The 13,395-nt window shown below is 43.8% G+C and overlaps 1 protein-coding gene across 1 annotated transcript in view; it reads left to right on the top strand.

Moving 5' to 3' along the window:
- The window catches only part of TPH2 (tryptophan hydroxylase 2), a 476,020-nt gene that overhangs the window by 406,668 nt on the left and 55,957 nt on the right, over window positions 1-13,395 (top strand). Inside the window, exon 8 of the mRNA XM_069230088.1 lies at window positions 13,098-13,224. Within this exon, the coding sequence (XP_069086189.1) occupies window positions 13,098-13,224 (127 nt within the window). The remainder of the gene's footprint in view (window positions 1-13,097; window positions 13,225-13,395) is intronic.

The raw sequence follows: 13,395 nt of genomic DNA, 5'->3' as shown, positions 1-13,395 counted from the left end.
AACATAACTACTGCCAAAGGGGTGTCACATATATTAGAAAGATCTATTGAACCAATGAACCGCTGCATCAACTCATGCACGTCTGCTCTTAAGCAACCCTTTTTGGTCCTCATGTAAAAGCCCACAAATAAAACCACTCAATCTATGAGCCAGAGTTTTTGCAAAGATCTTATAATCGCAGTTTGAAAGCAATATGGGACTATATAAATCACAGCTCTTAGGGCTTTTCCCTGGTTTTAATATTAATGTAACAATGGCTTCATTCCACAACAGGGGGAACACGGTCCCTGCCTCGAAAATGTAATTAAACAGTTTCACCAAAACCTGTACTATACTCCTACCCAAGACATTATAAATTTCCAAAGGTAAACCATCTGGGCCTGGTGCTTTACCCACATTGCTGGAGTTTATAGCTTGCTCCACTTCGAGCTCCCTAGTATGGTCATTTAGAACCATGTTTTCCTTATTCCTCAATGTAGCCAAATCTAAATCCTTAACCCAGCTCCTAACTATCTCTACCTTAACCTCCAAATCCCCTTAATATAATTCCTCAAAGAAACTCAAGAAGGATTCCCTAATCACTCTACTGCTCTTTCTAATGGCCCTGGTTCTCTTGCACTGTATTTCACGTACTGTATTTCTAACTAAATGTAATTTAACCTTCCAAGCCAATAGCTTGCAGCAGTTTTCCCCATACTCAAAATGGGCCACCCAATTCACTTTGCATCTTTTTCTAACTCTGCCCCTATCACTGCTGAGAGCTCATCCTGTGCTGCCTATAATAGCTTCCTCAGTTGGATAGGATTTCCTTTTAAAAAAGCCCCACCTCATCAGCCTACCCCTTAGAAAGGCATTCAAAGCATCCTACACCATATCCGGGGGGGGAGGGCTGAGCCTAAATTTAATCTAAAAAACTCCTCCGTATCGAATCGCAGCTCCGTTACACGTTCCTCATCTAGTAATAGGGTTTTGTCTGGAGTCCATCTACTCTGACCAATTTTCCTGGATAAAGGATAATTAAGGTGGATAAAGAGGCGGATCACCGAGTGGTCCAACAAATGTGCTTCCACATGTAACACCTCCTGCACAAAGTTCTTTAATCTCCTATCAGAACACAATCGATCCTTGACTGATGCCTAAGCTTTATAATTGCTGTGCATGTACCTATGCAGCAACCCCATCCTTTCTCTCCACACATCATACAACCCCAGCTGAGTCATCATAGGTTTTACTTGCAGTCACATTTTTTCATTTATCCTCGACCTACTATCTGACAATCTATCCAACTCGTGGTTCAGCACAACATTGAAATCCCCCATCCAATTAATGGGGTCAGAAAACTGCAACTGGTGTTGAAACAGGTCTACCGATGGTCCAGTGTCATTTTTGTTAGGACTGTAGTATCCAACTAGACTGTATAAGCATTCCTATACTACCAATTCCCCACCTCCCAGCCTTATCTACCACACTGTCCCGGAGGATGAGGTTAGAATGTTTTGAGTACGATGGCTACTCCTTTAGTACCCACATTCTGGCTAGTACACACAACTTGTTGAATCCACCTTAATGGCTCAAACATCTCTATACACTCTTTCTTAGTCAGGTGAGTTTCCTGTAAAACCAGCACATTTGCCTGGGCATATCTCAAATACTGCGACAGCTTCCCACGCCTATTTCTCACCTGTAATCCAATAATGTTCCAAGACAGGAACCTCAATAGCTCTAACCTCTCCATCTGAGGTGGATTTTACCCCTTGGGTGGCCTCTGAAATCCGTGTTCTTGATCCTGGGCCAAACCTGTCTCCCGCACCACACAATCTCATCTGTTTCTCATCCGATTATGAGGACATGATTTGTTTAATTTTATTCCCACATGCTGCTCACCCTATGCCTACACAACTTCCACCCTCCCACATCTCAACCCAAACCGCAACCAGGGAGATCCCTTCCTCTCTCCTTCCTAATGGTGCCACCACTTTAGTAGGCCCCCGCTGAGCACAGTCTCATTTGTATCTTCCATCTTCATTAACCAAGGTCCATAATGACTATCAGGAGAGTTCAGACCAACCATCAAAATTCCCAAAATGATCTTACATAGCACTGTGCCACCTCATGGGCAAGGATATCGGCTAGGGCAGGGGGAAGGCAGCTATCTTTTACTCTTGACAGCCCCTTTCCAGTTCCTTAATTAGATCATCCACTCTTTCACAGTCTGTTATGGATTTTGTTGTTAAACATGACTCTCAGAGTGGAGGGGAACTTCAACTGGGCTGTGGCCCCTAATCTCTTTACAGTGATATAAAGCATTATTTTGATATCTTTTATGTCTGAAATGTGTTTTCACTCTGTATCTGTTTTTATATAAATATATGTATTGTTTAATGTGTATCCCAACTTGACTATAAATGAATACAATATGTTGACAACTTTCTTTGCACTATGCACTCATCACTTTATACCTTTATAGTTTTTGTCATATTGGATTATAGTTTTTCGCTCCATTTTATTCATTAATGGATGTATTGTATTACAAATTACACACTTTTGCTTCTACTACATGATTCACAACTCTCTTAAATTCTGGCTACTACTTGACATTTATGGACTTTCACCGATTGATGATATTACATTTCCAGTAATGCTTGAGGTGACTGGCTAGGAATACAATATAATTTATTGGTATTTAGTGTTAATAAATAATGTGTTTTTAGATGTTGTCACTTGATAATATAAAATATTGTGAGAGCATGGGAAGTGGCCATGCAAGATGGCAGACAGGACGGGTTCTTGAGGAGCTCTTCGCAGGCCCCATTAATATCCTAAATAATCCTGCTTTTATTTATTATTATTGCCTCATTGGAGAGCCCATTCCCACCCTTAGTGGACAATCAGATCCTGAAGGTGGATCTCGACTGTGGTGTGACCGGAGGCCATACAGGGATTACTCGTGGTGGAGGTACGGCAGGGCCCAGTTGGAATCCTTCCACAAAGAGGGGGTGATGTTTTGGAGCCACGTTCCTGGTGGCAGAGGCCGGGCTGCCCTTGGGGGAGTGAAGGCACTGAGGGTAGGTCCACGGACCAGTGGGCCATGAAGGGCCCATCACCGCTGATGAAGCAAGAGGCCTCAGTGATGTGGTCCAAGATCTTGCCAGTGAGTGGGCACTGGAGGGCTGACCTCCTTCCCTCCTGGGTGTGGCACTACCCTGCCAGAGGCCGCAAGTACCGGAGGCAGAGTCTGCAGTGACTTGGATCAGCACGGGGCACCAGAGTCATAGTGATGGTCCCCACTGGAGTGGGTAAGGGCCACGGCTATAATGCAGATCCGCCCGGCAGGGAACTTGGTATGTGAATACAGCAGCAGCTGGTGGCAGTGCAGGAGGCTCATGTGCCATTGATGAGTGGCACTGGATCGGAGGCATACCTTGGGGTCCGCTTGAGTACAGTCTGCTGGCATGCCCTGAGGGAGCAGGGTACTGCTAGTAAGGATGATTCAAATGGGCACTGGAAGGGCATCATTGGGGTGGGGCTAGAAGCAATGTGAACAGCCTGAACTGCACATATAGACAGGTGACTCCCGGGAGTCGAGTGGACGCTCTCTCCCCATTTACCGGGTATGGCACCTGACAAGCCTCATCCTTTTGCTGCTGCTTGAGGGGATATGCCTGAATGACATTCAGGAGTGCATGGTGTGTGTTGCCTTATATGGCAGTCACCTGGGTAGACCAACTCCAATATGGCCTGTGGCTACAGGTACATTTTTTGGCTCCTGTTGTCTTGTTCCCACCTCCAGGAAAGGGGCCCACTTTGGGGCTATTTGTAACACCATATCACATGGGGAAAGGCAAAACCCAAGGCCCTATCAGAACAACACGATGGACCCCGGACAAGCACTCACAGACAGACATGTCAGGGGGGACTCAATTAGATCCCTGTCCAGAGTTGCCGGGTGAGGAGCCCTCCAGGGTGGAGCTGATGGTAGAAATCCAGGGATCCAGAGTGGCACTGGAGGTAAAGATAGAAACGGTGCCAATAGAGGTCAATTTATTCAGCTCAGATCTACACAAAGTCTTTCAGAAAGTGCCTGTGGTAGAGGAGACCATTGATGGTCTCAAGCTGGAAGTGGCCTCTCTTAAGAAACAAATGGCCTGTGTTCTTTCCAAGACCGGGACTTTGGAGGCCCAGGCGGAGGATGCAGAGGGGCAATTGTGCCACAACAATGTCAAACTTTTGGGTTACCCCAAGAGTGCTGAGGGGAGATCGACAGTGATTCATAGAGTAATGGGTGTGAGATGTGCTGATGCCAAGAGACCTCTAAAACATTTTTGTCAATGAACAAGTGCATAGGGCACTTGCCACCCTGCTGTAACCTGGGGGCCCTCCTTAGGTGATTATAGCCCATGCTCTCAATTATAAGGACAGAGACAGTATCCTTAGGGCTGCACAGTTAAGAAACGTTTTTCAAGTATGGGCTTGAAAAATATGCCTTTGTACCCAGCAAGATTAAGAGCGATTTCAGATGGACAGTCTCCTTCCCTACCCTGCTCTGAAGAATTTTGGAGGTGGCTAGAAATGTGGGACAAAGTGCTATGTGACAAGACAGGCTATTGGAGGTGTCGACCACGAGATGAAGGAGTACCATGCTGCCACTGGAAGATCTGAGGGAGTTACAAACGGCCTGAATTGTGTCCACAGGAGGACTAGAAACTTTGAGGATAGTAATTTAAGATGATGGCACGATGACAATGGATTTTGCCACTGTGGGTTTGGAGGGTGGATATTGGTACACATCGGAGATGGAAATGCCAGAGATGAGCGGCACCAGCAAGTGAGGGGGCAGGCCAGCTCTTGCCTTAGACTTTGTCTCCCACATGGACTACATAATGGGACTGTCTTCTTGCTGGCAATGTAGTTCATGCACCTAATGGTGGAGAGCTGAAGTATGGCCTTGGCTGTATTCTTGATCTTGTTTTTGGGTTGTGGGTATTGTGTTCCTTAATTATTGTTTACTGTTTGATAGCCAGGGAACACATAAGAAGGTTGTACTGCTTATGATGTATTAACCTGTAATTGTGCACAGGAATGGAACCTCACTCCAACTTTTAGTGGTAGGACTTTTTTTCTTTTATGTGTTGGGATTATGCTGCTTGTCCTGGCATCCTCGCATTGATGGGCGAACCTTATTGTTCCTTGTTATATTGTTTGCCTGGGGAGGGGATTTGTTAGTTTTTGCTCTGCAATAGAGTTCTGAGGGGATCATATAGGTGAGTTGCTACTTGGTGTCCATTTCTGCACCACACAACGGGGAGAGAGTCTGATTCCACCACACCACGCCCCAGGGGTGATGGGGGGTAGGAGCTTCGAGGTAGCACACATAGCCACTTCTGGCAGAATCCAGTAATATAATCTCCTTGAATGTCCGGCGGTACCGAGTCCGCTCATTCTTGAAATGGAGAAGGTTCACATAGCATGTTTCGAGGAAATATACTGCATGGGCAGTGAATACAGAAATTAGTGAAAAAATGGAGGAGGAAATTCTATTCGGCCATATATTCTTCCTACTCTAGGTGAGTAGTAATAAGGATAGCTCCTGGGGTACCTTTTCATCATACGTCCACTGATGCGGAAGTGGAAAGGCGATAAATACTCGTGCAAGGCACATTAGATGGGAAGATCATTACTTTTTCAGACACCTTGCACCCAACATTGATAATCAGCATTTCTTTCTGAAGATGGAGGACTTGCTCCAGGATAGCACTGGTTCCCCTATACTGTGGGTGGGAGATTTTAACTGTGTTGCTGATGGTGATAGAGATTGACATCCACCTCGTACAGGAATTAAGCCATTGATGACTAGGTCACTCTTAGATGTCATGTGCAATTTAGACCTCTAGGATAGCTGGAGGGCACACCACCCCCAAAACCAGTAATACACTTGTGATTCTTTAACACACAATACATATAGCCACTTGGATCTAATATTGGTGACGGATTGCCCACACAACACTTTAAAAGATGTGGTACATCTGGGGAGGTTTCTGTCAGACCATGCTCCAATACTACTTTGCTTTCTGTGGCGGGAGGGTGCGTGCAGTATGAGAAGTTGCTATCTACTCCCTGATGACCTGACGGATACCACATGTAGAACATCCTTAGCAGATGCGCTAACAGACTACATGGAGCATAATTGGCGTACAGCATGTAACAGGGCCAATGAGTGGGAAGCCAGGAAGGTGGTAATGCGCAGTGCTTGCATGGGGACCACCTTTGGGATAGGTAAACATCTGGAGGCAGATGTGGTAAGGCATGAGGAACAACTGGTGAAACAACAGAGGGGGGGAGACTGAATTAATGGTGGCCAGACAGGGTTTGTGGAGACACATCTAAAATTGCACAAATTGTGGGGCACATTGGATAGATACACTCTTACACATTGCAGACAGTGACTACACATGGAGGGGGACAAATCAGGGAAGCTCTTGGCATGGATTCTAAGACGTGAATGGGAAGTGCCACCCATATTTCACCTTCGGAACCGGGGCGGATGGTTACTGGACAGTAAAACATATTGACGACCTTTCAGACTCATCTCTGTGATGTATACAAGGCTAGGGAGACCAATGGAGAAGATTTTGTGGGAGTATTTCTCCAGTGAGGGGCACTCCCCAGACTCGTTATGGGGAGCATGCAGAATTTGGATGCTGACTTAACCTTACAAGAGTGAGGGGGGCCTTGCGGGAACTATGTAGCTCTAAGGTACTGAGGTGCAATGGCTTCCTGGTAGAATTCTACCAGACTTACTCCGTACTCCTTTCGGAGCGGTTATTAGAGCTATTTCAGAAGGCACAGACAAAGAAGATTCTCCCCCTCACAATGCGTGAGTGTTTCATATGCCTCCTGCTCAGCCTGGAGGTGACACAACAGACCCTTCTTCGTACCAACCCCTCTATCTGATAAATTCAATGTTAAGGTGCTTTGTAGGCTTCTAGTGACTAGACTCTAAGGAGTGATAGAAGACCTTGTGCATAACAACTAATGCTGATTTATCTCAGGTTGGAGTACAGCTCTCAACAGGCCCAATTCACAAAGGTAAACTTAGACATTTGGTCTAAACTTAAACCAAACATCTACGTTTACGGCTTTGGGAATTCACAAACGGCATTTTTGAGAACTATGTGTAGGTCCGCAGTTGGGCGGATCTCCGTTTACCTTTGTGAATCCGGCCCAATGTATGTAGTCTGACACATGTATTGCATGAAGTCGTTGATGAGGAGCCGAAAATGGCACTGGTGGCTATCGACTTAGAGAAAGCCTACTATACGGTGGATTGGTCCTAATTAATGGCAATGTTGGAGGCAATGGGGTTGGACCATTCTTTAGGGACTGATTGAGATTACTTTATACGGAACCCATGCCCCTGGTTACAATGGGGGGTATGATGTTGGATGGTTGGGAGGGGTACCCAGCAGGGGTCCCTCTCTCAATTTTGCTCTTTACCTTGGTGTTGGAGCCCCTAACTGTCTTATACAATGGGAGATGAGGGAATGGGTGATTCCTGTGAGAGACAGTGTACACATCATAACGTTGTGTGCCGATGATACACATGTGTGCATCTCCTCTTCCAGAGAGGTGGTACAGTGTCTGATGCAACATATGAAACCCTTTGGAGAGGTCTCTGGCGTTCGGTTTAATAACCATAAGACACTCCTGTCTCCTCTCGGGGTTGGTGGATGTCCTGCGAGAATACCTACTAGAGCTTGGTTTTGTGATGGAAGACAGAAAGCCTTTGGTACCTAGGTGTTATAGTGTCTCATATGCATACAGTGGCATGACAAAATCGCTATAACATAGAACGGTGTTGGGCAGCCTTTCCAGGTCAGTGCAGTTATGGAACACACACTTCCCCTCTCTATTATAGGTAGAGTGTCAATAGCCAAGTTGGTCTTTCTCCCTCTATGCCTGTATGCTGTGCAGAATTATTTATGCCCCATTGATTAAGGGGTTTTCTGAAGATTAGACAGTTTACTGATCTCCTTAGTTTGGGGAGGTTGTCCCAGCAGAGTAGCTTTATCACTGTTGAAGAGAGATATGGAAGTTAGCGGGGCTAGTACTACCTGATATGCAGCATTTCTACTATGCAGCTCACTGACAATATGCCGCAAAGTGGCTTGTGAACTTGCATAACTGAGAAAAAGTGTTATTACACAGTTCGACCAGAGATGAGACGCTGGTGTGGTTCCTCATGATAGGCGGAAGGGCTGACTATCTAGTTACCTATTTGGTACGACAGACAGTGGCAGTCTGGGAGAAGGTGGCACTAAAGTGCTCCCAAGAGCGCATTTGATTGTGAGCTGCAGCTATGGGAAACTGCTCTATTTCATCCTAGAGACACAGACATGTCTATGGAACAGTGGAGGGGTAGTGGTTGCATACTAGGTGATCCGCTTTACCGTGGAGAGGTCTTTATTAATTTTCAGGAAGCCCAGGATACATTTCATATAGTTGCTGTCCAGTTGCTACAATATGGGTGGCCCCCTTCTCAGACACCTAGGATACATTTCAGATAGTGGCTGGCCAGTTCCTACAATTTGCGTGGCCCCCCTTTTCAAACTTATTATGGCCCTGGGGACCCCATCTCCCAGGGCCAGTCATTAAAGTTAAAAGGAGAGGAACATGAGCCCCCCACTCTCCAAGCTGGTTTCAGCCCCTGGTACCCCACCCCCAAAGGCTGGTGCATTTTTGTGGGGGGCACATAGCACCATCCCAAGGCTGCTTTCAGCCCAGGGACCCCACCCACTGGGCCCAGTGCATTTTTTAGGGGAAAAGGGCCCCCCTCCCTCACCACTTTTGACCCTTGGGTCCCATCCCTGGGACCTGGCAACATATTTAAGGGGGAAGGGACAAGCAGCTGCTCTCCCCTGGACAATTTTGGACAACAAACGGTATGTGCCCTGGTGCCCACCTAGGGCACCACCGCACTTTTGTTGGGGGTTGCGGGGTAGCCCCAAGGCCCTCATAGCCCCAGCCCCAGAGGTCTCAGGACCAAAAGAGACCCAGGGTGAGGGGGGCTCATGCCCCTTTCCCCTTACATATGCACCTGGCCCCAGGAGATGGGATCCATAGGGTCAAAGATGACCTAGGGAGGGGCGCCACACATGCCTCCCTCCCCCAAACTAAAAATATAATTTCCGCCAGTACCTGGTCCAGCCAGTGAGTGGGCTTAAAAAAAGCAAAAGTGGGAGATCAGGCTTGTATTTTTGGTTAAATTTTTCCTGAGGATTTGTCGATCCTCTGTAAAATCACAGCATAATTTGTAAAAAAAAAAGCTTATGGTCCCAGGTTAAACCCTCTGGGACCCCACCACCAGGCCCAAGGGGGTCAGGAAATTCCTACCCTGCCCCTTTGTGTCTTCTTTTTTTTTTTTAGACTGAGTTCTGAGTCCTAAGATGGCTACTACCACTTCCTGGTTCAGATACTGGCAGCTAATCAGATCTCAGCTTGAGATCTGTCGGAATCCGCAGGGCCTCCTGTTCCATAGATATACAATGTTTTTGGGCTTTATTTGCCTAAAATGTACTGCTGTATATGTGTCTAAAGTTCCTATGGAGAAATGAATGGGGAAAATTCGTTTTGGGGGCCCTTCATTTTTCTCGGCATGCACTCGATGGATCACCCCAAAACTTTCAATGTGCAAACTAGGCAAAAAAGCATACTTTTTTGTAAAGTTCTGTGAAGATTCCTCAAATGGTGTCAAAGTTTTTAGCAACACAAAAATGCATTTCTTATGGAAACACAATCCTAACTATAACTACCCAGTGGGATGGATTTATATTTCCCTCTGGCGGAACTAGATTTTTTGATTTGTTAATAACTTTGATATTGTTTGACGAATCTTCAGACAACTTTCCAAAAAAAGTCTCCTCTACCTCAGGCCTTCCTGAAATATTTCAGTGTGATCCTTCCGGAAAAATGAGGGGGCCAAAACAAATTTTGCCTATGCACTTTTCCATAGGGAAATCGAACAGTGCTGCAACCAAAAAGGCTTGACGGAATTACACCAAATTGGAAAAAAATTCTAACTCTTGGTCCAAAAAGTGTGCTTTTTGTGATTTAGTGTAGTGTTTGAGAAAATAGTGTTTAAAAAAAATGTATGGATTATCATTGAGAATCTGTGGATCCAACAGATCAAAAGGTAAGATCTTATTGGCTGCCACCACAGTAACAAAGATGTGGCTGCAGCCATTTTAGGACTTGGCGACTCCCCTATTCTGAAAACATAAGTGAAAAAATATATAGTGGGACAGGTAGGGATACTCTGCCACCCTAGGCCTGATGTAACAGATAACATTACGAGTATCATAAATGATTGTACAGGGCAGATTACATCTCACTTTACTGTTAGCACTGTGAAAGAGTTGACTATGAATGAAGTATTATTTTTTGGTTTCAGTAGGTGTTGTTACTTTGGCTCCTATTGTCCACAACATAATAATCAGAGCAACACAACTACCAAAAGGTAACCAAAACAACAAAATTGCACAACAATATCACAAAAAATAACCAGGCCACAAAAATACAGAACAACAGCAGCGCAACACTACAGAATGCAACTCAAACAACACACACAAAAAACTGTGCAATTCCGCAATGGTGAACAAAACACAGCAGACAAAACAATGCAAAAAATACACAGCACAAATTAATTACACAGACAACAAAATAGTCAACACAATAGCAGACAACAACATAACAATAATAAAGCACAATACTAACACATAACCACAACAGCAGAAGGAAACATGGCAACTCATAAAACATAGTAACTATACAACACTCAGTAAAATGTAACACAACTAAAGAACATCATTAACACAGGAAAAGGCGACAACTACATAATATAACCACAACAAGAACACAATATAACAAACAAGCGAACAGTAAAACACAAAACAACAATAACTACAGACAGCACATCATCACTGCAAATCAATACACACATTCATTTGAGCACATGGTAATAAAAACAAAATTTCAATTATAAAATACAACTCAAAAAAGAAAACATTAACACAACATAAAACAAAATAATAGCAAAAAACATACAAACAAAACACTCCAACATAACAACACAAGAACTACAAAATGAAAATAAGAGCAACACAACATAATAATAAGAAAAACACAACACAGCAGTCAGAACACAGGACAACAGAAGAGCAACAACACAACAATGCAATTATGTTGCATGCACTTTTGCACTTATGTTGTATTTTTGTGTTGTTTTTGAGGTGTGTTGTTTTTATTTTTATTGTGTTGTGTTGCTTTGTATTGATATTATGCTGTGTTTGCGTTGTGCTGTTGTAGTGTTTTGATATTGTAATATGGTTTGTTCCTGAATTGCTGTACATTTGTATTGTGTTGATGTATTAGTGTGCAAAAAGGTCTTGGGTTGCCTTGTGTTCTGGTTCAAGGAAGCCCTGGCCAGGAAGTTCGGGCTGGACCTTTCCTATTGGAGCAGGGTGTAGGCCGATTTGCTTATGGCTGGGTCCAAACTGAGGTGACATGATGGACAAAAGAATGATGGGTTGGAATGCAGGAGGAGTGGCTACCCCGAGTGATTGCCAGTGGTTAAACAAATTGCAGGCAGTTCTTCCATCACCTTTTTGTGTGTTTGGTGTAGCCTTCAGCTAGGATGTTTTGGCGATTTTTGAAAGGCATATTAAATCACGGTATCTATGATGGAAGAAAGTGCAATGAGTGTGTAAACCTTTTGGCTATCTTGAAGAGGGACAATTGGCTGTCTGTTTACTATAGAAAAATAATGTTGTGGTATTTACGCTGTGTGTGTTTTTGCTTGGCTACATATATTTATTATGTCTGCACGTGTAGTTGAATTTTGTAGACAGCAGGGGTATAAGTTACCCAGTATATCTAGTATAGAACTAATGGGTAGGAATTCATGGCACATTTCTGGCCATGATATAATGGTGGTACTTCTTACTGTTGCCACCTTTAGCATGATACTGCCCACCACTGCATAATACTCACTCTGGCATAATGCTTGTAATTCTTTATACTTTACAGGCATTGTTAACATGATGGCACCAAGCCCTGATATAATATTTACAGTGTAATAATATTGGAAATTATTAGTATTTTAATAGCATTATCACGTCTGCCTCAGTCTATAAGACTGAGGGCTGGATTTAGAACCTGCGGACGGGTTACTCCATCACAACGGTGACAGATATCCAGTCTGCCCAAATCTAACTCCCATTATACCCAATGAGATTTAGATTTCAGCAGACGGGATATCCGTCACCATTGTGAAGGAGTAACCCATCAACTGAGTTCTAAATTAGGCCCTGCATTTATTGATAGAAGCAAACTGGTTACACCATTCATTCATTCATTGATCCAAGTGCTCACCTGTTCAGCCATTCATCCATGTGCTCATCCATTGATTAATCCATTTGTGTACTCACTTACCCATTCAGTAGTCTATAATGTAATCACTCATTCATCCATCCAAGTGTATATGCATTTTTACATGTGCCCAATCATCAGCTCATACCAACATGCATTGCCAATCAGTGAACAAGCAATTTCTCTAAGCAACTCACTAGACCTATTGCCTTTTCCTGTGATTGTTTGGTTTGTCTATCCTATTAAAGATTAACCATATAAATCACTAGGACAAGTTCTCTTTGGAGAGGAATTCAAATAACTCATAAGAGGTTTGGCCTAGACTCCCACCAATGGGGTTTGAGTCTATAGGGCCTATTAAAAGTCAGAAGGTTTTCCCTTTCCCATGCAGTTACCAGTACTAAGGGCATTTGAAACTCAGAGGTCCCACAACTAGATTCTGCTGGAGCATCTTAACTCTGAGAGATCTTCATGTTTCTGGTGCATTAATTTTTTTGATGAGAAGTCATTAGGTCTGTTATTGGATGGCTACTGGTAGATATTAAATTAATTTGCTGATGTGATCTCTGTTGTATTTATTTTGGACCATTATAAGTGCTGCAATGTTGCAAGTAAATGGTGTTCTATACTATAACTATGCACGCTAGATATTTGTTTCCATTTTATTTTATCAGAGACACTTGTCATGAACTTCTTGGGCATGTTCCTCTCCTCGCCGACCAAAAATTTGCACAGTTTTCACAAGAAATAGGGATGGCGTCCCTAGGAGCATCGGATGAAGATGTTCAGAAAATAGCAACCGTGAGTTCCTGAACACTTTCCTCCATCAAATGTTTCGCACCAATTTTTGGGAACAAACTGATTTCAGTGAAATGCACAAGCAAAGTTTCAAACCTTTTTTTGCTGTTAAGTTATATATCCATATGTATATATGTGTATATATAATCTGAGAAAATATACTTTCCGCTGATG

Source organism: Pleurodeles waltl, chromosome 4_1, assembly GCF_031143425.1.
Source record: "Pleurodeles waltl isolate 20211129_DDA chromosome 4_1, aPleWal1.hap1.20221129, whole genome shotgun sequence".
NCBI classification, from domain to species: Eukaryota; Metazoa; Chordata; class Amphibia; order Caudata; family Salamandridae; genus Pleurodeles; species Pleurodeles waltl.
The sequence above is the reverse complement of the archived record's forward strand: the minus strand, read 5'-3'. Positions and strand labels throughout refer to the sequence as shown.